The sequence below is a fragment of the Takifugu rubripes genome, chromosome 6 (assembly GCF_901000725.2).
Source record: "Takifugu rubripes chromosome 6, fTakRub1.2, whole genome shotgun sequence".
NCBI classification, from domain to species: domain Eukaryota; kingdom Metazoa; phylum Chordata; class Actinopteri; order Tetraodontiformes; family Tetraodontidae; genus Takifugu; species Takifugu rubripes.
The window spans coordinates 11,059,740-11,085,224 of NC_042290.1; the positions used below are offsets into that span (position 1 = coordinate 11,059,740).

General features: G+C 47.9%; 3 protein-coding genes across 10 annotated transcripts; 2 read left to right on the forward strand and 1 right to left on the reverse strand.

Moving 5' to 3' along the window:
- Positions 1-501: 501 nt before the first annotated feature.
- On the forward strand, positions 502-8,765 carry LOC101072844 (bone morphogenetic protein 1-like). 2 transcript variants are annotated; one of them, XM_029837463.1, is made up of 20 exons: positions 502-815; positions 2,479-2,583; positions 2,649-2,798; positions 2,880-2,997; positions 3,119-3,297; positions 3,369-3,474; positions 4,002-4,126; positions 4,300-4,415; positions 4,662-4,764; positions 4,854-4,970; positions 5,049-5,194; positions 5,328-5,523; positions 5,590-5,715; positions 6,083-6,243; positions 6,314-6,494; positions 6,709-6,834; positions 7,008-7,135; positions 7,211-7,424; positions 7,642-7,892; positions 7,970-8,765. In XM_029837463.1, exons 1-20 carry the CDS (start codon positions 680-682, stop codon positions 8,102-8,104), a joined length of 2,919 nt encoding a protein of 972 aa, XP_029693323.1. In that variant the 5' UTR covers positions 502-679; the 3' UTR covers positions 8,105-8,765. The 2 variants fall into 2 exon arrangements, with proteins under 2 accessions (XP_029693323.1, XP_029693322.1); XM_029837462.1 differs by having other exon boundaries at positions 503-815; positions 6,080-6,243.
- A 358-nt stretch (positions 8,766-9,123) lies between these two features.
- Positions 9,124-12,686, reverse strand: trim69 (tripartite motif containing 69). The gene is made up of 6 exons (XM_011604867.2): positions 11,740-12,686; positions 11,526-11,621; positions 11,192-11,425; positions 10,630-10,652; positions 10,430-10,545; positions 9,124-10,040 (listed from the first exon to the last, which is right to left on the reverse strand). The coding sequence occupies exons 1-6, from the start codon at positions 12,379-12,381 to the stop codon at positions 9,496-9,498; spliced, it is 1,656 nt and encodes a 551-aa protein (XP_011603169.1). The 5' UTR covers positions 12,382-12,686; the 3' UTR covers positions 9,124-9,495.
- On the forward strand, positions 10,541-25,391 carry LOC101063798 (calsenilin-like). 7 transcript variants are annotated; one of them, XR_003888721.1, is made up of 12 exons: positions 15,325-15,593; positions 17,673-17,847; positions 20,859-20,861; positions 21,558-21,682; positions 22,202-22,271; positions 22,454-22,524; positions 22,627-22,734; positions 22,807-22,911; positions 22,994-23,056; positions 23,136-24,456; positions 24,713-24,785; positions 24,878-25,391. XR_003888721.1 is itself a non-coding variant. In XM_029837490.1 (11 exons), exons 2-11 carry the CDS (start codon positions 15,588-15,590, stop codon positions 23,181-23,183), a joined length of 774 nt encoding a protein of 257 aa, XP_029693350.1. In that variant the 5' UTR covers positions 10,541-10,850; positions 15,415-15,587; the 3' UTR covers positions 23,184-23,215. The 7 variants fall into 7 exon arrangements, 4 of the variants coding, with proteins under 4 accessions (XP_029693350.1, XP_029693351.1, XP_029693353.1 ...); XM_029837490.1 differs by lacking the exons at positions 24,713-24,785; positions 24,878-25,391 and adding an exon at positions 10,541-10,850 and having other exon boundaries at positions 15,415-15,593; positions 23,136-23,215; XM_029837491.1 differs by lacking the exons at positions 24,713-24,785; positions 24,878-25,391 and adding an exon at positions 12,146-12,163 and having other exon boundaries at positions 15,415-15,593; positions 23,136-23,215.
- The last annotated feature ends 94 nt before the right edge of the window (positions 25,392-25,485 follow it).

Genomic DNA, 25,485 nt, shown 5'->3' on the forward strand with positions numbered 1-25,485 from the left:
GCAGTTGGACTGACAGAATAACTCCAACTGAAGTTAAGATTTCACGTCGTGTTAATTATTTCCTCTGAAAATGGTATAAGGGTTAAGGATCTAATAGCTTAATCATGCCAACTTCACAATCAAATATTTAACATTCTTGTTTAATTATGTATTTATGTGTCTCATTTCAGGGGTAGCCGAGCAAATGTCTTGGTGTAAAGTAATGAATTTCATTTAAAAGTTACAGAATCGGGTTGAACACATCAATCAATGAAGGTGACAGCTCCTCTCGGACCTATCAGCCAATCATATGGACCCATATGTCTCACCTCACGGACTCTATGGCAACCAGCCTGCCAGCTCGTGCAACGTCTCTGTGACCACATAAAAAAGTGATGGAAAAACACATTTGCCGGAATTCCGCTGTCGGCTCCGCATGCGGAAAACGACGTCGTCAGGCGCGCATTTAAATATGAAAGTGAGTTTTGACACTTGCCGCTGACCCTGGTGGTGCGCAGGCTGTGCAGCTGCAGGTGAAACATGCGTGCGCGCGTGTGTGCGTGAGCCCTGCTCTCGCTGTCAGCGAATCGCCGCAGCACAATGGAGACGTGAGGAAGCAGCGCGGCCGCCGCTGCGGAGGAACTTTGTTGCGCTCCTCTGCCGCCTGAAGTGGATCCTGTTGCTCATCTGATCAGAAGCCATGGAAGTCGCCCCCGCGGCGTCGCTCCTGCTGTGCGTCTCCCTGCGCCTTTCTCTGGCGGCTAATTGGGACTTTGTGGACACTAATTTTACCCACCTCGATGACGCCATCGACTACAAAGATCCGTGTAAAGCAGGTAGGGTGTGTTGCAATTACTGATGACCAGCAGCAACGTCCGCTGTTTATATAATATGTGCAGGCATCCGCAGGCTGTTGGTTTAAATGTAGGCCTCCGTGACGCTACGAGCAATTTAGAATTCTCTAAATCTAAATCTTTGCCCTGTTTTCATCTCATTGTTTAGGTGGGAAACTTCAACTGCTTCTTTTACTTGTTAAAATCTCGTGACGGAACGTGGAAAATCAGAAGACTGTAGCCTGATAACGTGCTGTGCAAATACTGCTGCACATCTCACCAGCGCACTTTAAATGTCATTAATCCTTGTGTGTATGACATCATTGGATTATTTGACATAAATTAGACCCTGTTTGGGTTAACTTCAGAATGTTCACTATCAGAATACAACAAAGTCGCATGTTTTGTTTTGTTTTTTAATTCAAAAATCTTCCGAGAATCACTTGTTGCTTGTTCAGTAATGTAGATCCAGAGTGACGCGACGCTTTTGGGTTAAAATCCTCTCTCCTCCCTGGAAGTTCCATTTCCGCTGTTGCCATATTTGGCAGGTTAATTATTAAATACGGTTTAATTGGCTGATATGAGTGATCCAGTCTCCCTTCATCACTCGGGGGGCTGGTTGGGATCCCTGTTTCATTTGTGACTTCTGAAAACTTCCAAAACACGCCACTCCTTTCCTCTGAGGCAGTTGCCTGGCGACTAGAGGTCACCGAGGCCGTGCCAGCGCCGTTTTCAGGCTGGATGCCGGTGGAATCCCCCCCCCCCCCCCCCCCCCCCGCCCTCGGCTGCAGGGGAGCGGGTGCACGCCGCAGGGGTGACAGTCATTTACAGTCACCCTCTGCATGAGTGAATTTGCTTCAAAGTGCGATGCAGGGCCGTCCGCTTCTTTTCATTCGCACTTTCAAAGGTCGTTACATCACGCGGCTAAATGAGCTATCAAAGGGGGGGGGGGGGGGGGCTTTCTGCCTGGTTGGCTGATTTAAGCAGGAAGTGGAGTCATAGGAGTAGAAGTATGACATTAATCCCGCGCAGAGCAACAGCAGCGGAAGCGCGGGCTGAATGTGATGTGTGTAAGATCACGTCTAAGTTTTAATGAGGGCGCTTTGATTAACCTCCGAGCTGTCAGATATCCAGAGGGACGTGCACGTTAGCTTACAGAGCAGGAACATAATGGACATATTTCACTGCAAATAGCTTCATTAAATCACCTTTCTACAGTCCTTAACAGTAATAACGCTCTTATCTCGACTTAAGCCTGGATGTTGGAGCAGCAAAGATGTTAAAAAGGACACAAACGTAAATCTTTTCACGGCCCCCGTCCTGAGACGGCCCCGTTCCTGTATTCTCACATTCCTGGAGGCTGCTGTAAAGTTAACACGTGTTTATGAAAATGACGGTGTGACGGGGCGGCGCTCTGGCAGCGTGCGACGCGTCGCGCTGTGTTCCCGAGGTATGTTTGCTGATCACACAGACACACGGAGCCCCCTCACGGGGCCCCCACACGGGGCCCCCACACGGGCCCACCTACAGCGGGACGGCTGTTAGCTTCGGCTTCGTCCTCCTTGGTTTTAAACTTGCGTAACTCCTCCGCTTCAGGAAGTAGAGAGTTCAATACAGAAACATGCGTATTCAGATCACAAGCGTGTTTGTCTCCCCCTCCCCCAAGCTGCCTTTTGGGGAGACATCGCCCTGGATGAGGAAGACCTCCGCATGTTCAAAGTGTTCCGGGGCGATGGACAGAACTCCGTCCACGCCAACCGCACCGCCTCAGGTACCCACCCCGTAAATGTGCCCCCGTGGGCTGGGATGAATGTGACCAGGTTCTTCCTCCTCCAGTCAACGGTTCCTCCTCCAATGGAGGCGCCAGGAGGCGGAGAGCCGCCGGGGCGCCCAAGCTCCTTCGCCGGAGGAGAGCCGCCACCTCCAGGCCCGAGCGAATGTGGCCCGATGGCGTCATCCCTTACGTGATCAGTGGCAACTTCAGTGGTGAGGTTTGAGCTTTCAGCAGAGCTTTCAGCTAAAGTTTCGCTTCTTAAAAAAAAGCTGTCGCGTTTGAACGGCTCCCAGGGAGCCAGCGCGCCATTTTCCGTCAGGCGATGCGTCACTGGGAGAAACACACTTGCGTGGCGTTCACGGAGAGGACGGACGAAGAGAGCTACATCGTGTTCACCTACCGGCCTTGTGGGTGAGTGTTGCCCCGGGGGAGGGGAGGAGGGGCTTCTACTCACCACATCAATAAAAGAAAACCTCTCTGGGGCCCCAAAAACAGTGTGTGTGCGTGTGTGTTTGTGTGTGTGTGTCCACAGGTGCTGCTCCTACGTAGGGAGGAGGGGGGGAGGCCCTCAGGCCATCTCCATTGGGAAGAACTGCGATAAGTTTGGGATTGTGGTGCATGAACTGGGTCACGTGATCGGCTTCTGGCACGAGCACACCAGGCCCGACCGCGACGAGCACGTCAGCATCGTCAGGGACAACATCCAACAAGGTAGCGTCCACGTCGCCGGTGCCGGCCGTCTCGAGTGGGAGGCCGTGCGTTCACGGCCGCTGTCTGAGCAGGGCAGGAGTACAACTTCCTGAAGATGGAGCCGGACGAGGTGGACTCGCTCGGGGAGGGGTACGACTTCGGGAGCATCATGCATTACGCAAGGAACACCTTTTCCAGGTGGGCCTGAAAAACAAATATCTGTCCGGCAACTTGTTGCTGCTTTTCTTCTGTTCTAAACAGACTTGGCAACCTTGGGGGGGGGGGGGGGGGGGTTAAACCTTTATTGTCACACAACCTGCCCCCCCTTCCCCGTGCACGCTGCCCTTTGCTTTTCTCCGTGTTTTGGTGTTTTACCTCCATCATCAGTTTGCCCGTGTGGGTCATGGCGGCAGGCCAAGCTAAATAAAGGCCTGGCAGTTGGGGATTTGTTGGACAATTTGGGCCGTAGTGGGCTCCCCCCCCCCCTCTGGTATTCAAGAGCGGGCTCCAGTGCCGCCTGGCACCGGCCAAAGGCTCCATTCAGAGCATTTTGTTTGCACATGCCTGTCATTCATGGGGGCATCACCATAGGAACCAAGCCGCAGACCTCCAAAGCTCTTATCAATAAAGTGTCACGTGTGTGTGACGGTGGGCGCTTAAATAAAATAACCAACACGTGTCCGTCACAGCAGGACACGCTGACCGTCATATTCGTCCTGTTTCAGAGGCGTCCTCTTGGACACCATCCTGCCCCGTTATGACGTCAACGGGGAAAGACCACCGATCGGACAGAGGACCAAACTCAGCCGAGGGGACATTGCACAGGCCCGCAAGCTCTACAAATGTGCGAGTAAGAGCCACTGTTGCCAAAACCAAAGAGAAAATATATTGGAAAATATAATATTCCCACAGGAAACATCCACCAGCCGGGTGGAGACGTCTGTCCACACGCAGCCACACACACGCGCGTTCATTTTCCTTCCTTAAATCAATGTTGATAATCAATGTTCTGGCTTGTTGCAGAGTGTGGGGAAAACCTGCAGGACAGCACTGGAAACTTCTCCTCTCCCGGATTCCCAAACGGCTACTCGGCGTACGCTCACTGCGTCTGGAGGATCTCTGTCACTCCTGGAGAGAAGGTGGCTGACCAGTATGACCAGTACTCTGTGTTTTTTATCACCTGCAGTGGGAAAACTGGACACATTCATGTAAATGTCGTTCATTTCGGCCAATTTCCTGCTGCGAAACAATGAATTTCAGACGCCGCCCTGTTGATTTTACTGTACTGTAACGCAATACTCACCATGAGCCAACCTCAAATGAATAAAATGGGGAATTCAGGCAGCCCATTTCAGCCCCTCTAAACTGGACCTTCTGGCTCTCAGATTGTCCTGAATTTCACCTCCTTGGACGTCTTCAGGAGTCACCTGTGCTGGTACGACCACGTGGAGGTCCGAGACGGCTTCTGGAGAAAAGCTCCCCTGAAAGGTTTCTTTCCTCTTTTAGCGTCTCTCTGTGATAAACCGGCTGCTGAGCACTTGCACGTTGTCCCCTCCTGCTTCTGTCTGCGCCCGCAGGACGTTTTTGCGGAGACGCGCTGCCCGGTCCAGTCGTCTCCACTGACAGTCAGCTGTGGATCGAATTCCGGAGCAGCAGCAGCTGGGTGGGAAAAGGTTTTTCGGCCGTTTACGAGGGTACGACGCCGATGGTGAACTGCCGACTGCGCGCTTTTGCTGATGACGCTGATTCGATCTGGCGTCTCTCTCCTGTAGCCATCTGTGGCGGCGAGGTGAAGCGCGACGCCGGCCAGATCCAGTCGCCCAACTATCCCGATGATTACCAGTCTAACAAAGTCTGCGTGTGGAAAATCGCAGTGGAGGAGGGATTCAGCGTTGGCCTGTCCTTCCAGTCCTTCGAGGTAACATTTACTGTCTCCTTTTAATGCACTTTAAATATCTTTACCCAGCAAAAACATGTTTCTTTAAACGGAGATGCTCACGTGTGGAAGAGAAACCTCAAATAAATAACTTTGGTTGGCGTTCTGACCCCAGATCGAGCTCCACGACAGCTGTGCCTACGATTACGTGGAGGTGAGGGATGGCGGCACGGAGAGCGGCCCGCTGCTCGGCCGTTACTGCGGTTACGAGAAGCCGGGTGATGTCAACAGCAGCTCGAACCATCTGTGGCTCAAGTTCGTGTCCGATGGGTCGGTCAACAAAGCAGGCTTCGCGGCCAACTTCTTTAAAGGTGGGAAAAATCCTCTCGCCGTTTAAACGGTGGCAGCGCAGTGAACTGCGGTTTGTTCTTTCCTAGAGACGGACGAGTGCTCCCGACCAGACAACGGCCACTGCCAGCAGCGCTGCCTGAACACGCTGGGCAGCTACAGATGCGCCTGCGACCCGGGTTATGAGCTGGCAGCGGACAGGCGCAGCTGTGAGAGTGAGTGGGGCGCAAACACTATCATTAGAGCGCTACTACACTGAAATAGAGGAGATCCAGTCGATCCTGTGTGTAGGATTTATGCTTCTGCCGAATTCTTCTTTTGTAGATCTTTCCCTTTCCAGCCTTTCCAATATTTCTCCAAATGCATAAACTGTCTCCTCAGATAAATGTTGATTATCTATGACTTGTCCATCATTTTACCTACCGATATATCTCCCACCACAAGAGGGCAGCACCGCCCCACTGCTGCTGTAGACGCACTGGAGCTCGAAAGGTCATCGGTTTCTGCAGAAACCCAGACTGGATGATGTCATTGAGGTCTCACAGGTCCACTACTAAAATGAGTCTTCTCTTCCATCAGCAGCTGCCTGTGGGGGGTTTGTCACCAAGCTCAATGGCTCCCTCACTACACCAGGGTGGCCAAAAGATTACCCCCCAAACAAGAACTGTGTGTGGCAGCTGTTGGCACCCATTCAGTACCGCATCACTCTGGTGTTCGATGCGTTTGAGACGGAAGGAAACGACGTGGGTTCATTAAAAGAGACTTTTCTTTGTTAGGTTCCTTCCTTCCGTTCTGAATGTTTCTTTCCGTCAGGTGTGTAAATATGATTACGTGGAGGTGCGCAGCGGCTTGTCTTCAGACTCAAAGCTTCACGGGAAGTTCTGTGGAGCAGAGAAACCCGAGGTCATCACATCGCAGCACAACAACTTGAGGATTGAGTTCAAGTCTGACAACACTGTCTCCAAGAAGGGGTTCAAGGCTCACTTCTTCTGTGGTAAGTCCAGGGACGGCAGGAAGTTCAGAGGAAGGAAATGTTCAGGATGTACAACCCAGGCTAAGAATAATGCCCACAGCAGCCTTTCACACCAGCATCAGGGCGACGTTCCAGATCCCTTTTCACTGGCTTCTGGCCCATTAAAGTGTCTTTATCAGAGGTTTTTATCGTTCATCGTGTTTAAAAATTCAAAGTTTGCTCTGCGTTGCGACAGATATCGACGAGTGTTCCAAAGAAAACGGCGGCTGCCAGCACGAGTGCGTCAACACCTTCGGCAGCTACAGCTGTCAGTGTCGCAGCGGCTTCATGCTGCACGACAACAAGCACGACTGCAAGGAAGGTGAGCGTGTCCTCGGTCCCTGGTGCTGCTGGTCCAACTGTAGGTCACGTCATACCTGCCCCCCCCCCCCCCCCTCTTGGCACCTGTGTTGAACCAGGGGAAATTACGTGACCTCCTCAGTGACGCAGCCATCATTGTTTTCCTCTGACATTGTTGTGTGTTGTGTGTCCCAGCGGGTTGTGACCATGTTGTCAACAGTGTGTCAGGCACAATAAGCAGCCCCAACTGGCCGGATAGATACCCCAGTAAGAAGGCCTGCACCTGGGTTCTGTCCACCACCCCGGGCCACCGCGTCAAACTGGTCTGCCAACTCTCGTTCCACATCAGTGAAAGCAACCGTTTTCCAGGTTTTCCGACATTTTCAAATGCCTTCCAGGTGTTCAACGAGGTCGACATGGAAGCTCATCTGGAGTGCGCCTATGATCACGTGGAAATCTACGACGGGCGGGACACGCGCTCCCCCAGCCTGGGCCGCTTCTGTGGCACCAAGAAGGCTCCTCCCGTCGTCTCCAGCGGCAACAAAATGTTCCTGCGCTTTTTCTCCGACAACTCTGTGCAGAAGAGAGGCTTCGAGGCGTCGTATGATGCAGGCGAGCCACGACTCCCCCCCCCCCCCAACACACACACACACACACACACACACACACTCAAAGAAGGGCTTTTGAATACTGATAAAATTGCACTCCAGGGTTAAAATAGATCAGTGGGTCTGAACCGCTGGTCCACTCCCGCCGTGTTTAGCCGCCAGGCATTCTTTACGAGTTCTCCGTTTTGACCTCTTTAATTTTGTGGTTGCGTTTTCCCCAGAATGCGGAGGAAGCCTTAAGGCCGAGGTCAAGACAAAGGATCTGTACTCTCACGCCCAGTTTGGAGATAACAACTACCCCAGCGGCTCGGACTGTCTGTGGGTGGTCTCTGCTGAGAAAGGTTACGGCGTGGAGATCATCTTCCAAGTGTTTGAGATCGAGGAGGAAGCCGACTGCAGCTACGATTACGTGGAACTGTACGACGGCGCCGACGCCAAGTCGCCCAGGCTGGGCCGCTACTGTGGATCGGGGGTGAGCCTCGACGCAGCGAGGTCGGGCTGAACCGGATGAACGTGCTCTTATATGTGTGTCGCTTGGTTTTGTCTCAGACCCCCGAGGAGATCCACTCAGCGGGGGACGCCCTGCTTCTGAAGTTCCACTCGGACGACAGCATCAACAGGAAAGGCTTCCACGTACGCTACACCGGCACCAAGTTCCAGGACACTTTGCACGCGAGCAAGTGACTCTTCAGAAGTTCAACCCAAACCTAAAAGCAGACTTCACCCCAAACATGTGGTGGGACACACCCCATCGCTGCTAGCGCTGTGACTGGACCCACGCCACAAACACGCACATTCTTCGCATTCACTTGGGTTAGAAAGAGCCGGGCGGAGACGTCAGTAGGGTAGATCCATAGGATGTAACGCAAACGGCATCTTCTATGTGGGGCTTGTTAGTCTAGAGCAGCTGTGAATTGCAAATATTGCTGTGTGTTTTGCATGTTTTTGTTGTTTACTGGAAGAAGTTCACTTGTAAGAATCTGATGCACTTTATTGTTGACTGAAAAGAACTCAAATGTGTTGGATTTTAACGATTCTTTACATTTTTACATTTACAGTATACCATAACTTAGTTTTTGGGATTTTTTCAGTACTCCCACATTTTTCTGCCTTTGTCTCTTACTATGGGTGTTCTGTTGTTGCGCAGTAGCGTAGCGTAATATTGGACTCTTTTCTCATCCCTCTGCTGACCTTTTCACATTTTTTACAATAACCGATCACCTCAATATCTAAAAAACTGTGTGTGCGAGGGTGCTACCGCACTTGTGATATTACCAGTGTGTGTGGTTCCTGGCCAAAGGAGATTTATTGGTGTTTCTTATATTAAAGACGTGCGATTACACCTGACGTGGAGTGCTCGTGTCATTGAAATGGTCTCTGTGTGATTAAATGACCTGTTTTCTTTTTTTCTATTCCTCATTTCAGCAGCTCTAGTTTTATTTTTAGGCTGTTGTGTAAGCAAATGATGATTTCAGCAGACTGTAAAGATGCAAGATACCAGAGCGCTCTGTAATTTAGTGCAGCTAAACCCCAGACGTTTTTTCCCCTGTCTAACAACCTCTGTATTTCCTTTGATTTGTTGCTCGTGTTATCAGAATGACTTCATTACAGCCTCCCTCCCTGTCTGCCCTCTTTATCTCCATCAGCAGGGTCCCGTATCCAGAAACCAATCCGATATTTCCACTGTTGCCAGGACATCCAGGTATAACAAAACAATTTCCTGCTTTTGTTGCAGATGTGTTTCCATTGTGCACTCACATTAAGTTCTCCTCAGTAGTTAATGAGAAAGCCAAAGAATTCAGCACAGGGTTTATTGAGTTATCAAAATAAAAGCACCTTTCACGTTAGATGAAAATAAGCCTGTAGACGCATTTATATAACAAACAAATGTTCAGTTTTGATCAGTTTTTGGTTCCCTGATTTCTTTGGCAGTGAGCAGAAGAGCTGCGACCAGCAGGACTCCAGCTTTTCCCCATCCACTCCCAGCAGGTCGCGTTAAAAAGATATGTTTTTTCCCACTTGGCAGTTAAAATCCGCTGCTGTGTCGAATCCTAAGGCAACATGACCGCAGACGTTTAAATCTTGGGTAGGAAAACCTTGAGGGGCTCGTTTTCATGCACTTTATCCAGAAAGCCTAAATTGAAGTAAGGATAAAGAGTTTCACTGAAGGTGTCCCTGAAGGTGTACAGGTGGGTCATGCTCTCTGCGTTGTAAAAGGACACCAGCCCCCTCTTGTAGTCCAGATACACTCCGATCCGGGCCAGGGGCTCTTCTAGAGACAGGACCTTTGGTGGCGAAGTGCCGGCCATGTACTGTATGCCGTAGGAGAGGGAGAGGGTCCAGAAGCCGTTGGCTGGGAGGGCTTTGATGACCCCTTTTCGGGGCACGGTCTCCCGGGCCACCCCAACAGTCCAGACGGTGCTGCTGTAGACTTCGATCTCCCAGTAGTGGCGCCCGTGGGTGAAGCCCTGGCTTCCCAGCAGGGACAGGGCGGCGTTGAACCTGTAGGGGTTGTCCTGCACCGTGTGGTTGAAAGTCTGGTAGCGAACGCAGGTAAGGGAGGAGGTCAGGCTGAGCCACGGGTTGGCTGTGCTGGAGTTAAAGGTGATGGCTGCAGGAACTTTAGGGAGGAGAACAAACAAATTATCCAATGAACCATGAATAAAGCTCCTTGTTTGGTTCTTCACGTGAGGTGAAGTCTGGTGAACTTGACCTGAAATATTTTGTTAATTAATTTGATTCAGGTTTCTTCTTCTCTCGTCCCTCTGTGTGTCTCCTCACCTGCCTGATTGCCCTGATGTGTCTCACCTGTGTCTCCTTCTTTCCGTTACACCTGTACCTCATTGTTTCCTGCTCTCAGTATTTTATTCCTTCTGAGGGGTGTAAATTTGCTAAGCTTATCCAATGTTCAGAAAATGATCAGATCTTTTTTCTTTTTTTTTAATTAGGAAGAAAATTAGCATTTGTGATTTTATCTTGGCTTTTTGGAGTAACACAAAATCCAATGACCTGGATAGAGGCTCCCTTTCATGGATTTCCACACTCTGTATTGCAGCGGCCCTGCGAACCGTCCCTCACACAGCCTCGGCAGTGTCAACACAGGCTTCTCGAACTTCGGAGAGGGTCTGCCAACAGAAGCAAAGTCGGGAATTTGGGAAAAGGGGAAAAACGGAGACCAGATGATCCCATAGAAATGGGCTGAGGCTCACCTCTGGAGGAGACCTTTGATGCTCTGGAATCAGACACCAGGATAAACACAGGAAAAGAGACTGATGGTTAGTTGTGTCTGGAAGCAGAGGATTATTTCCCCGGGTGTTACATCAATGTCTGAGACCACGCTCTCCCACCCTGTGGCTGGGGAAAGTCCCACAGCTGAGGCCTGAGCGCAGCCTCGTGCCTGAACTCAACTCTTTATCCTCCAGATCAATGGGTGAGCTCACTGGCCTATATCCTGTCCCCAAACATACTACTTGGATAATTTAACACTGTTATCAGTAAGCTGACTTTAACTATAAACACAAAATGGCAGCAGAACCTGCCTAGTCAGAACTTCTAAGTGCTGGTGCTCAATTTTCTTCTGGAGGCACATTTGGAACACGTCTAACTGTCCATTTTCCCTTGAAATTCATGACATCCTGGAAATAAATCTGATTTGTATTTGAAAGCTCAGCTTTTTTGGGCTTAGTCACCCCCAGCTGACTCACTTTGCTCTCAATGGCTTCCAGATGGGTTTTGTTTACTGTGCAGGAGATCCATAGTTGCTGAACTCACCCGGAGCAGAGTGAAGGAGTCCTGCTCTCTCAGCTTCTCCTCTATCTCCTGGACAGCCCTCTGCAGACGGGATATCTCCACGCACAGCAGAGCCTTGTGCTCGTCCAGGCGGATCAGCTCTCTGCGCTCCTCGGTCTTCAGCTTCACCTGCAGCAGCTTCTCCTCCTGGTACAGGAACTGGTGCAGGTCGCTGAACTGGGCCTCGATGCGCTGCTTCAGGTCAGCGGTGTGCTCCTAAGAAGATACAGGCTGAATTATTCAAGAATAGCTCCAATGAAAGGTGAAGGTGTTCCCACTGCTCGATGTTCTCCACGTGTGAATGAAGGACGTCTACCTTGAGCTTTTTCACCTCCTCCTCTGCTTCCCTGTCACACTGCAGCGCCGTGTTGAGCTCGACTTTTAAGGAGTCCATGGTGCTGTTCAGAGAACCCTGTAGGAGCACAAATAACACTGTTAAGCTGCAAACTTCCCGCTTCCGCACCCACATATTTAGAACAAAAGCGATCATCGCGACAGATCCGCGATGAAGGTGTCACAGAAGAACTCACTCTGTATTTCTTCTCGGCCTCCTGGACGCACATCATGGTGTGATTGCGGTGATCCTGGGAGAGACCGCACACCAGGCAGACCAGCTCCTGGTCCTCCTCACAGTAGAGCTTCAGCTCCTCTGTGTGTCTGCTGCAGCGAGGAACCTGAGCAGGAACCTTCTCGGCCACCTCGGCCTCAAGCGGGCACGCTGCCGGGCTGCTCTCCCCCAGACCCTTACAGTAGCTCTCCACTATGTTGGCCACAATGCGGTTGGGTCTGTAGCTTTGTCCTGAGTAGACCTTCCGACACTGGGGGCAGGAGCCCATGCTTCCCTGGCTGGGGCCCCTGGGTCCTGTCCAGTAGCCCTCGATGCAGCCCTTGCAGAAGGTGTGATCACAGGGCAGAGACACGGGCTGCTTGAACAGATCCAAGCAGATGGAGCAGGTGAGGTCTCTGCTGATCCTGTGTGCGTGCGCTGAGCTGTTGGCCACTTTCCCAGGTACAGGAGGGTGCCGCAGCTTCTCCATCGGACCCTGCATGGTGAAGTCTCCCTCTTTTGCTTTCCAGCTCATCCTGTCTGGCTTTATCCCCTGATTGAGCTTTTCCAGGTTCTGCAGATAAACCGACTGGATTTTCTTCACCTCTTTCTGACTCTTGCTCATTCCTTTGCCTTGGTTCTTCCCGTCTGCTCTGAGGGGTACAGCTGGACCTGCGCGTGCTTCCTTTCCTGTAGAATGTTGCCGCTCTGTTCGCCTCCAGCCTCCCTGTTTGATACAGTGTGTGTGTGTGGGGGAACTGCGGGGGTGGAGCAGAAGAGGCAGCCACCGCCTCTCACGTCCTCAGCAGATAGTTTGGATCTCGATGGGCCTAACTTTTCTCTCCAGACTGATGTAAACATCAGGAAATGGGGGCGGGCCCTGGATGTGCTCTGCTCAGAGAGTGTGTGAATGTGTGTGCTGTGAAGTCCGGCCTGTGACTGAGAAAAGCCCCCAATCCTCTAAACTCTTAATCTGCTGCAGCGCTAACTCCTGAAAAATGTAAAATCCACTCTATGGGATGTTGAGTGTCCGTGTGTGAGGATTTGTGTGCATGCAGCTCATTTCCTGGCAGCACCTTCAGCTAAAGTAATCACTGTTGAGGAAGCGTAAACAAGATCATTGGAGCGTTTCACAAAGAAGGAAAAGGTCCCTGCAGGGAATAGCTCGACCCTCGCAGACAAACACAGCCAACATCCTGCACACTGCTTCTCCAGTTACTAAAATAGATCACAGCTTGCTCCTTAATAGCCCCAAACATCTGTCCAGGAAGCTTGTTGGGTTTCTCTCATCGCTCTGGATGAGAATTTTATTTATTAGCCTTTCTGGCAGAAGTCTTGCCTCTGTGTTTTGGCTCTCTGTCCTGTGAAAGCATCAGTGACACCTGCTGGCCAGACTGTATTTGCTACATGGGATATTTTGAGATTAATTGGCCCAGTGTACAACAGCGACCATGCTGTGAATTCAGGCAGCCTGAGCTGCTAAAGGCATGAGCTCATGCACACTCACTCACTGTGACCAGTTATGACATGTAGGTACTGGAAAATATGTCAGAGAAAGGAAATAACACGAAACTTTTTTTTTCTGTTACATTCCAGGTGTGTTGAGGATTTAATTTAGGCTGTGGAAGATGGCGTAATTAACTTGTAACCTTTGGGGCGTCCATGATTAAAAGAGCGTGTCTGCATCTTCAGAGCGGCACAATCATAATTAACACGGAGGACAGATTAAGTTTGTTGAGTTAATTAAACTGTTGACATTTCCCAGCTTTGTGATTCCTGAATGTCTCCTGGGTCGGGAGAAATTAGTGAGGTGCAGCAGAGGGTAAATGAAGTGGTGATATTCAGCTCCTCATGCTCTGCACCATCAAACAAAGGGGAGCTCTAGAAGAATATGTATGTATGTATGTATGTATGTATGTATGTATGTATGTATGTATGTATGTATGTATGTATGTATGTATGTATGTATGTATGTATGTATGTATGTATGTATGTATGTATGTATGTATGTATGTATGTATGTATGTATGTATGTATGTATGTATGTATGATCTCAGCACTAACTAAATGTGGCACGTAAATCCCACTTTTAAGTGTGTTTCTACGGGTTATAATCAGTGATAAAGTTTAGGTTCCACAAGGAAACGTTGTCATTTAGGAGCCAAATGTGTCAGTGATCTGGAGAACTGCAAATATTGGTGAACTTGTCAAATAACTCAAACTTCAAGAGCAGAGAAATGGCAGAAATGTCTGAGGATCTCTGCTGGGGTGCAAGAGTTTGTTTGTTCCAACATTTCCTGCTCTTCACTTCCTCTCTGGGAATTTCATAGTTTACCAGCAGCTACTTGTTTGGAAAGATCTGGAGCCACAGATAATGAGTGAAAAGTGCTTAATTCTGCTGCTCCACCATGAACAGCTTCACATTCCACTGGCTGTTTGGGGTCATCAATGTTGTGCAAAGCTGTGTCGCCTTGATGTGGAAACTATAGTGAGCTATTACAGCAGCAGACAGGGATTATGTTGTTTTTAATAGCGGTTTAGTTGCTATTGCTAATGTTTTTATTTTATCCAACACATAAATAGAGAGCATGTTAAACACGTTCTGGCAGCCTCACCTCAAAAATTGTATTGTCTTAAAGAAAATGTGCATTACAAAGGTTATTTTAGCATCATAAATGAAAATACGTTTATTGCAGATGAACTCCAGGTGTGTGCAGCCGTGCATGCATCTGTGGCAACTTCTGAAAGATAAAAATGCAACATTCATGAGGAACGGGAGAAGTAAAAGACCCCCCCTCCCTCCTTTTCACACATGCAGCCGCACACACACTCAACGGGCACACCGGCACCAAACACACACCCTCATTTAAACTGGGCTGATGTGAAGCATCAGGGAAACTGGAGGTTCTCTGGAACTCATGCGGCTAAAAATAGCCCTGGCGTCTGCAGCAGTGAGACAGACCTGTAGGGAGATGATAAGCACAAGGACAGAAGGTATAAAAATATTCAATTTCCTGTTTTGGTGATGTGGCGATGATGTCTCCCATTCATGTCCCGTTCTGGAAGAGGCGATTACCTTGAAGGGATCGTGTTTGGTGCGTTCGTGGAGGGAAAAACGGGCCCTCCTCCCCCTGACATGGACGCTCATCTCTGCTGCCTCTGTTTGCTCAGGCTTTCATTTGGTTTTGGCACTGGGACGTTTGACCCCGTACCTGAACTCATCGTGCAATATTTGAACCTGAGAGGTCTTTAAAAGCATCTTCTCGGTGTTGGTTCTGCAGATTGGGCACAAAAACGATGCATAACTTCCGAGCGTTGTCAGTCAGGCTGTGAAACTAATAACCCTGCGCTGTACTGTTATTAATAATAACATTATTACATCCTAGCAGGGTCATAGCGGAGCTGTCTATGAAACACAGGAATCCTCTTTTATTTCCCCCGAGGCTCCGACAGTTAGTGCCTGTCTGCAACTTGTAATGTGTCGTCTGCTTCCACTTGTCACGATGCGAGCCCCGCGCCCCCTCCTCACCCCCCCCCCCCCAGCTCTATAAATGCTTCTCCCCCTCTGTCACTTGTTGAGAGGAGCATCCTGGTGGCACCACGGAGGGCAGTGATGGAGGGGAGCGGCTCATCTTGATCCTGCTCTCTGGCTCCTCAGGGCTGATGTTGCAGATGTGACGGCGACAGCGTTTCTCCTGGTGAGCTCAGAGCTCCTCCTTCGAACATCTCTCCTCTCTCCGCTCTGGCTGCGACACTTCACTGAAGGACCGAGCTGAGGAGGATCGCAACGTTTTTTCCACCCTGCAAAACAGCAACTAGAGTCCAGACGCAATGCAGGTAGGATGAAGATTTTTATTTTTTCAGTTTTGACAGGATGTAGTTTAGTGTTTCCACAGCCTGTCTGGAGTCCTGAAGGCTGCAACTTTCTAATTAACGTGTCTTTAGACTTGATGGAGCAAAGTGAAGGCTGCACAAAAAGCTGCGATTGTTGCGTGCAGAATCCAAATTTTTAGTTTTTAACTTTTTTTATTTAAGCTTTTCTTTACACAACGCACTCAGATGATGTTTGTAGTGTGGCGACAATTTTTTCCCATTTATTTTATGAAACCCTTGATGAACTGAGGGAGAAAGTGCTGAACTGTTTCTGACTGCAGCTGATGGGTTTGGTGGATTATTCCAAATTTGGGAAGCGTAAACAGAAGATTTGGAGTGTCGAGAATGATGAAGAGTCACGTTGGGCTGGAAGGTTTGAAACAACCTGAGGCAGAATGTCTCCATCAGCTCTTTTTATTTTCCACTTCAGCAGTATTTCTGCCTTGCAGCTGTGTGTGTGTGTGTGTGTGTGTGTGTGTGTGTGTGTGTGTGTGTGTGTGTGTGTGTGTGTGTGTGTGTGTGTGTGTGTGTGTGTGTGTGTGTGTGTGTGTGTGTAAAGGTAACATGCGTGATGTGATGACAGTGGTGGGAGTGCCTCCCCGGCAAACGCGGCTTCATGTCCTTCAATAATGCAGAACTCTGAATGTCAGATCTTCCCGTTTCTCCACATTGTTGCTCATGACTATGTATAAGAGGGTCGAGATGTTTGACTCTTAACTGCATGTGTTTGTTTGAGTCCTCCGGATGAGCCATCACGTGTCACTCATGTCTTCCAAACAGGCGTCACAGACTCGTCTGTGCAGCTGCATCCAGATGTGATCTTTTATTAATTCAACTTCCAGGTGTAAATTATTGAGCGACATGCTTGATGCTCCGGGGGGTGGGTCGTCCCCTGTCAGGACATCAGCATATTCCCTCTGCAAACTCTTTACATTGCAAACGCAACAACCTCTTAAAGAAGAACTGTTTTATTCATTAAGCGAACCCTGGAATACACTCAGCTGGGACAAAACGACTGGAAACCAGCATTAAGAAAACCTCAGATGAGCCACATTGAGCAGAGGGAAAACACAATTATCACAACAGATGCGTCCAGTAATCCTTAATGCCGCTCTTAAGGTGGAACATTACGTCAGCTCGGGTGCGTAAAGCTTTAGCACTGAATTATTCATCCAAATGCTGCCGGATGAGAGGTCATGTGAAGGCACAATTGGTTTGTCTGTCTTTACGAAACAAGTTTGATGGATTGTATCTGTCGGTATCTTTAATGTGTTCAAACATGACCCCCTGAGAGACGACTTTAAATTAAACCAGCGCCTCTCAGTAATTATTCATAAAAATCTCAATAATACATGAATGAACTCAACCACAACACTAAATTTGTTATTGATGGAAGCATTAACTGTGTTTGAAGATGTCGGCATGTGTTAAGCTGTAGCTTCGTGTAGTGCCGTGTTCAGGATGGAAATAATAACCCTTCAGCTACAGACAGTCAACACAATTACAGGTTGTTCAATAAGAGGATGTCAGGGGTTGCCAAGGCACTCTGCGAACAATTGGAGTTGATCTGATAAGCTAGAGTCGTGCTGCTGCGATCTAAGAACAGAAGAAAAGAGAAACGGGGAGAGAATAAATTTGGGACAAACGGAAGCTTTGAGGCTCTGGGAGATCTTTGTCAAGAGTTGTTAGGGTTGAAAAGGAGCAAAAGGGGCGCTCCTGCCTCAAGGTCCCAGGAAAGTCGAGCTAAGTGCCAAGTTCAAGACGGTCTTTCCAAATATTGATCTTTGTATACTTTGGTTTTTAAGCCCCCTGAAGCTCAGTCCCTCACTGGCAGAGGAGTCATAACTGTCTGAACACATCAGCCACGCTCCAGTGTCCTAAAAAGTGCTTGAAAATATTCCAGGACGGGTATAAAATGTAGCCGCACATTATTTCCACAAACAAGGGACCTAAATGTTGGGAAAGGCCAGTCGGAAGACAGGAAATCAGCCTCACACTTGTTTAATGCTGCCATTTTTGGTGTGTGTTTCTGATTTTCTTCAGGAGGACGAGAAGGCGGTGGATGGCGGCATGGTGCCCGACGCCAAAGGAAAAGATCCAAATCAGGGTGAACAGACGGACGGTTCCAAGTGGCAGAGGCCTCGGCTCACGCGCAAATCTCTGATGAAATGCTGCCTGGTGAAGTGGATCATTGCCAGCACCACGCAACAAGGGCCAGGTAGACGTGCACGCCATACCGACAGCTTTTCCTTTCTGCAGCTCGTCATTCGGGTCTCATGATGATGTTTCCAAGTAGCTCACAAGGCTTCTTATTCTCTCCAACATGTTATTTTGGAATCAGATGTCAAATATGTTGTTTAAGTAAGAGTCTCCCCTGAATGCCCCACCATGCCCCCATCCTGCCTGGTTTTATTAAATTATTGACGCTGCCCTTCTGTGTGTGCAGACTGAGCAGACTGCCAGTAATGACACATTGGTTTCCTCCTTTAAATGTGCCATGCAAAATGGTGTTTCTGACCTCTTGGATGGTTTAATTCTCGGTTATGAGTTCATCAGACTGGTTCCCAATCAGCTGCTCTGGTCCTCCACTCCGAAGTGGATCTTGTGGGAGATGCTGCCATCTAGCGGCTGGTAGTGGTCATAGCACCGTAGGAGATCATCTTTTTCTGGTGTGTGTGTGTGTGTGTGTGTGTGTGTGTGTGGTACAGAACACAATGGATCAATAATTTTCAGATGCAGGCTCTTGATGAAGCATGTCCTTCTCCAGGTGTGTAGTCTTTGCTGTGGACGTCTTTATTGATGCCATCGTGACAAAGATTCCCCCAAGATTTCAAGACTAAATTTCTCACTTCTGACATTTTTTTTTACATTTTATTTATTATCCGAAGGCATCTAAAGGCTAATTTGATGCGTTAGTTTGCAGCAGACCCACAGGATCAGAGCCGCCCCACCACATTACAAAGTACAGGTGGAAACTAGAAGTGAAAACGCGTTCCTGCCATATAGCTCGCTAATAAAAAAAAGAACGACAACCATTAATAAAACAAAGGTCTGACGATGCAGTCTGTGGCGATGGAGCCTCTCCACCACCTGATCACTGAAAGCAAAGTTGAGTTGTTAAGACGGGACGCAAACTTTTCTTGAGACATGTTTGATGGATGACCCCCCCCCCCCCGGGCTGTAATGTTGCTTACTGGGCTCATTAAGAGCTGAATCGGAGGGCAGCTTTGTTTGTGGCTTAGGTCCCCTCTGCTGTCTGTATTTAATAGAATAACTGCAATGGCTCAGCACTTATGGCACATTAAACGGCACGAGGCTACGTTGTGTTTATGGCAGGTGAGGCTCCTCAGCTCATACATCTTGCATGTCTGGATAATAGCTGAGTGTTTCTCCCTGCCAGGATTTGTTCACCCATCCACAAAAATCCTCATTGTGCTCCTCTAGATGGGTAGAGGCACATTTTTTACACCGTCGGTAGGTGGGTGACGCCCGTGGGTCAAAGGTCAGGTGATGGAAGTCTGTTAACGTGAGAAAAGCGTCAATAGGGGGATGTAAGAACTTGTTTGCTTGCATTTCTGAGTCATTCTCGCTTCATTTGTATCACTTTTACCTTCAAATAGCAGCAGAGGACAACATTTCACGCCGCCGTTACTTTATTGCCGTCAGAAGGCCCAGAACGCCCGTCGACATGCATCATTCAGACAGATGAGCATCCTAAAAAGAGTTGCAGCTTGAAAAAGTGTGTGTTGTCGCCAGTTTGCTGCTGCAGTGGTTTAACTCAGACATTATAGATGAGAAGCTTTTCTCCTCCACTTTATCTCCCGTCCTGAAACCAGTATTTAAGCTCTCAACCATTGATTTCCTTTCCCGCCCCCCCCTCTTAAACTAAGTCCATTATGTTTTGCGGAGTCATCACTTGTGAACCGAACCCACATTCTTGGTTATTTTCCACCGTGCGAGAAACCATCTGCAAACATCCTCATGGAGAAGAACCGGCGATGTGGTCCGTCGGAACCTGCCGAGCGTTCGGGGTTAACGTGTGCACGTCTGCACTTTGTTATTCTTTACTACTATTTTACAGCCGTAGTGTTTATCAGATCCTCCTGAGTTATTGACCTTGTTTATAGCCCATCGACCCAGAAGATAGAGGCAGGGCTGGGCCGGGCCGGCTCCTGCGTCCATAAGTGCTGCTGGTGCCCCCCCCACCCGGCCCGAGTGCATCAATGCTCAGTGGTTCCACGTCTCTGCAACAACTAAAGAGGACAATCGGGGACAAATTCCTTCACACACACACACACACACACACACACACACACACACACACACACACTTGTACTTGTACTTCTGTCTTTGTGAGGACTTTCATAGACATAATGCATTCCCCAGCTCCTGACTGACCCCTGACCCTGACCTAAACCCGTCTCTAACGTCAACCTCCAAACCAAGTCTTGACCACAAAACAGACCTATGACGTTGTGAGAACCAGACAGAATGTCCTCACTTTGCTAGTAGAATATAGATTTTGGTGCTCAATATGTAGCAAGAACACACACACACACACCGACTGCAGGAGATGCAGAGGGGTGGAGCCCCTGAGTGGAGGCTGTTGTGAGGGAGAACTTCAAACAAACGAGCTCAGGATGAAAAATGTTGCTGCGAAGTAGCAGGAATGGATCTTCTGCAGGCGGCGGTGACTTTGGATAACTTTAGAATCAGGGACTTTGGTGGCAAGTGCACGTGACGGACTTTGAAGCTGATTCCTCGCTGTCTTCCTCTTTCTAAAAGCTTTGAATCCCGATTATAAGTGGCAACGTACGTGGATTCCTACATAAATAAAAGGATGTGGCTGAGGAGGAGAGCTGACGATATTATTAACAACATAATCTGGTCACATTAAAGGAGGGTTTATTTGGGGAGCCCTTGTTTTCGCTCTTGTATCTGATGCAAAGCAAACATGGAAGGCATGGAAATAATCGCCATCATTGTTGTGATTGGACTGTTCATTGTTGTGCTGAAGCAGTTTGGGATCTGGGAGCCCTTATCGCTGGAAGGTAAGAGCCCAGAGCCCATCTGAAGAAGTTTGTGTGCTTATATTTGGCTTTTGTGATATTTAAAGAGTCTCTTTTACTCTCTGCATGTTTGAAACCAGATTCAGGAAATAATGTTATTACAATTACGTGAATTTCTTCTCGTTTCTCTCTTCCAACTGTCCACCTGTGTTTTGCAAAGATGGTGAGTAAACCTGATGCAGTATTCTATAGTTCAGACACTTCCAAATTCCATCATTCTTTATACTTTTTCAGTAAAAAAGTGCATATTTTTGCATGTGTTATTCACTCAAACTTGTTTATATGTCAAAACTGCAGTTAAATATTTAAACATCCCTTCAGCATGAAAAGAAGTTCATGATCTCATTTTTTAACCAAATGTTATTGAAATGTTCATCAGAATTGTTGCAAAATTCGGTATTAATGCAATTTTTTTAAGCAGTTTCTCATAATTCAGATTTTTTTTATATTTCATGTGTAAATACGAACTACAATAAAATTAACCCTACAGTAATGAGCCATGAATTTTCTTGTCAAACATCTAAAATTTTGCTGCTAGACGATAAAAATGACAGCTGTAAAATGATTTTTCAACTTTTCCCCCCAGCAAATTCCTCCAGCAACAAGTTGCTCTTTACTCACAGCTTTACTCACAATTTTCCTGCTTGTCTCTTCAAAAACTTGCACTCCTCTTATTCTCCCCCCATTTCCCATTCATTTTCGTTAAGATGGTGAGCCTTTTGAGTTAGCTACCACAATCATGCTTTTCAGCCTTTTTTTTAGTTTTCCCCGCTCCTGTTCTCGCCCTTTTCCCTCTTACCTTTGCTTCCTCCTGTCTTCCTCTCCTCTCTCTCCCGTGTTCACCATCTCTCCTGGACAGACACTTGTGAAGGCGACCTGGAGCTCTCCATGGTGCGGCACCAACCAGAGGGCCTCGACCAGCTGCAGGCCCAGACCCAGTTCACCAGGAAGGAGCTTCAGTCGCTTTACAGAGGTTTCAAAAATGTACGAAAACGGCTGGAAACACTGTCGCTCATTGATAATCAGGTTTGGTTAAATGTGATTGAATGATTTCCTCAGATGGGTGAGAGTTTTGCAAGAATGTTACAGTGGTATTTGGAATGCAAGAAGGAATTACAACACACGCCTACTGATTTATTATTGATCCTCAGAAGATAGTTCTGACTGAGCAGAGAATCCTGCGCCTTCATAAATGTCAATGTCAAGGTTGAAATTTTTGATATTTTTTGTATGAGTGTTTTCAAGTGCTTACAATTTTTTCTTCCTCAACATAAAGTAAGATTTAACTCATGTCAGTTTGTAATTGGAATATTTCAAAACTTATTGACGAGTTGCTTTAATTTTTGTCGTGGTTCATTTAAAAAACAACAACCCTACGATACTGTGTAAATGGCGCCATCTAGTGGTTATAATTATTCACTGCCGTTGGAGATGAACTGAAAATGGGACAACGGTTTTACTGTTGTCTGGTTTTATTTGAGTCATTATTTATTTGTTTCTCAGGAATGTCCCAGTGGTCTGGTGGATGAGGAGACATTCAAGAACATTTACTCCCAGTTCTTCCCACAAGGAGGTGCAGCTCAACGGACACAAGTTTCCGTTATACAAAATATAAGCATTTTATTTTCTGATTCCATCATAGATAGATAGATAGATAGATAGATAGATAGATAGATAGATAGATAGATAGATAGATAATAAATGAAAAAGGTCGTGGGGATGTTTATACGACCTCTTTTGTTTATATGTTCTCAGATGCAACCATGTACGCTCACTTCCTGTTTAATGCTTTTGACATGGACAGAAGTGGTTCCATACGGTTTGAGGTAAGGTGGGCCCATTCCTTTTGACAAATTAAGGCACCAAACTATTCATGTAACACACAGACTTCATCCTTTTAAATGAGACGGGCTTCTTTTCTCTCACAGGACTTCGTGATTGGATTGTCTGTCTTGCTCAGAGGTTCTGTGCCAGAGAAACTGCGATGGGCTTTTAACCTGTATGATATCAATAAAGACGGTTACATCACCAAAGAGGTATATTACATCACACTAGGATAAATGCTACCCGGACACACGCGATTGCTGCATGTCTCTGTTTCCCTGCAGGAAATGATGGCAATAATGACGTCCATTTATGACATGATGGGCAGGTACACCTTACCCACCATTCGAGATGATTCCCCTTTTGAACACGTGGAGAAATTCTTTCAGGTATCACGTCTACTGCAGCCCGGAAACCTCTGCGTGATCCTTTGTCTTGCTATGGAAGATCATTTCGCTTGTTTTTCTGCAGAAGATGGATCGGAACCGGGACGGAATGGTGACGGTTGAGGAATTCATAGAAACCTGCCAAAAGGTAAAGTCACGACAAAGCAGCCCCGACCCGCCAGGCTTCGCCAAGACCTGACCTGGTGTCTATTTTATGCTCCGCACAGGATGAAAATATAATGTCTTCCATGCAGCTCTTTGAGCACGTCATCTAGAGTCCACGGGGGTCTGTGATGCTGCTTCGTCTGGAACGTTCTGGGCTTAAAAATAACTTCAATCAGCCTTGGGTGGGGGGAGAGAATTGGGGTCATGTAACGCAAACAATTTGACACATTTCAAATTAATCTGGTGATGGAAGTCCATGCAGAACATTTCAGGTCTTACTTATTCCAACTGTTGCTTTGTTTACAAAAACACACCTTAGTCTATAAAGCATGAGCGCCCAGCATCTTCGAGGCTTGTGATGTGAACCACTTCCAACACGCTGTTTCATTTCATACCTGGGGTTGAGCTGAGATGACGGTGGACATGGATCATACTGTAAAGAGAGGATTTTATGTTTGTCCTTATGTCCACCCTGAACCTCTGGCAATAAATGCACATTCACACCATCTTCTTGTTGATTGAACTTTATACCAGCTAAAGCTGCAAGAATCACAAGCTAGGACAGAACAAATGACCGAATCTATCTTCACATCTTCAAGAAAAAGGGTGCAGAACAAAAGAGGCGAGGAGTAAATAAGACTTTTAATCAGTGATATCCTACAGGGCAACGCAGGAGCTCTGCTCCAGGCTGGTCTGAACAGCAGCCATCTGTCACGATCTTCCCCAAAACAACTTTGTTTTCAAAAAGGGAGGATTTGATGGGAAAAATCGGCATTTGTTGAAAACATGCCCTGGAGGCACTTCTGTACTCAAGAGAACACACTGGGACCATTTCCTTTTATATCTTTCATTGCAGCTCCTCTGATTAATCTCTTCTGAATAATGGTTTCTTTTTTCTGGACTCCACATCACTCTCTTGGTATTTCCTTTGTAAAAAAAAAACAAAAAAAACAAAAGCGAGCTTGACATTCTGTTGGCCTGTCCAAGTTCACTTCCAATCAAACTAAATAATCAATAATAGCTTTGCTTTGATGCCTCCCTTGTCCTACAGACGACTCTAAAAAGAGCATTATGGCTAATAAGCCCACATCAAAATAAACACGCAAGGTTTTACTGATGGAAACAAACAGGTGTCAGCGGCTGCAGACCTTTGATAGAGAACAGCCAAAGCCTTTGCATAATGAAACACCTCCATCAGCTAAAATCATTCAACCTCTACTGTATTATTGATCTTGAACCAATAGTGGAGCGGCGTTTGTTTTGGGGTGGAGCCGCACCCCAGAGGATGTAGGTGTGGGAATAAAAGTGCTACCGAAATGCAACAAGTGGTTTGAAGGACATTCGCTTCAGCATCACAACCTCACACTTTGACCGCAAAGGAAGGTAAATATTATTTATTGTAAATTATACTGATTTCTGAAAAAAACATGCACTGATTCATTCCTGCAGCTCCACTTTAGCATTGGTTTGAAACCTGCGTAAATGTGAGCTTTGATGAGGGGGAGGCAGAGCAGCAGGTTTATCATGATAGAGCCTAATAAACACACACACACACACACTCACACACTCTCGCTCACCGCCTGGTTAATCCCAGTGTGGGCTGTGTGGATTGTTCTGGACACCTGTTGTGTTTGTGCAGTGGACAATAAGACTTTGGATGAGCAAAATCAAAAGCTTCACTGGCAGCTGAGATAACAGACGTTAGGAAGCAGGTGAGAATGTGCAAATAAAAAAAAAAAGATGCTGTTAAACTGTAATAAAATGAGTAATTTTGGTTAAAAACCCATGTTGGTGTGTTTTTCAGGGTGCTGATCTAATGACCGGCCAGCAGAAGCTTCTCTCGCTCTGGGTCTGGCTGCTGCTGATGGCAGCGCTGTGCCCAGGTGTTCAGCATGCGTACGGCAAGCGCGGCGGAGTATTCAAGGGCCGCGGAAAAGGTGACAGCACCCAAGCGGCTCCGTCCCAGGGCCGAGGCCTCCCCAAGCCGGGCCTGAAGTGGGCGGGAGCAGCGGCTGGGATCCTGGGAGGCACCGGCACCGGTTACGGCCTGGGCTTCCTCGGCAGGCACAAACACGGATCCGGGGGTCACCACAGCCACAGGGCGGAGCAAGACCAACGGCCGTACCACAACCAACGCCACGGGTTCTACAACCAGTCCCTGTGGAAGGCCATCGTCAACGCTGCTGCCCCCGTTTCCACCAGCAAGGCCTTTCTCGCATTCGCACACATGTTTTCCTTCCTCGTCACGGTCTGGATAAGAGACATCTGATGACTGCGAGAGAACCCTCGGGATAGATTAAATAAAAGTGGCTTTAAAGGCAACGACCCCGTGTGTTACTTCCAGCATCTGCCTGGGTCAGTGCGAACAACAGCAAATGTGTTACGCAAGAAGGTTTTAGTCTCTATTTAGAA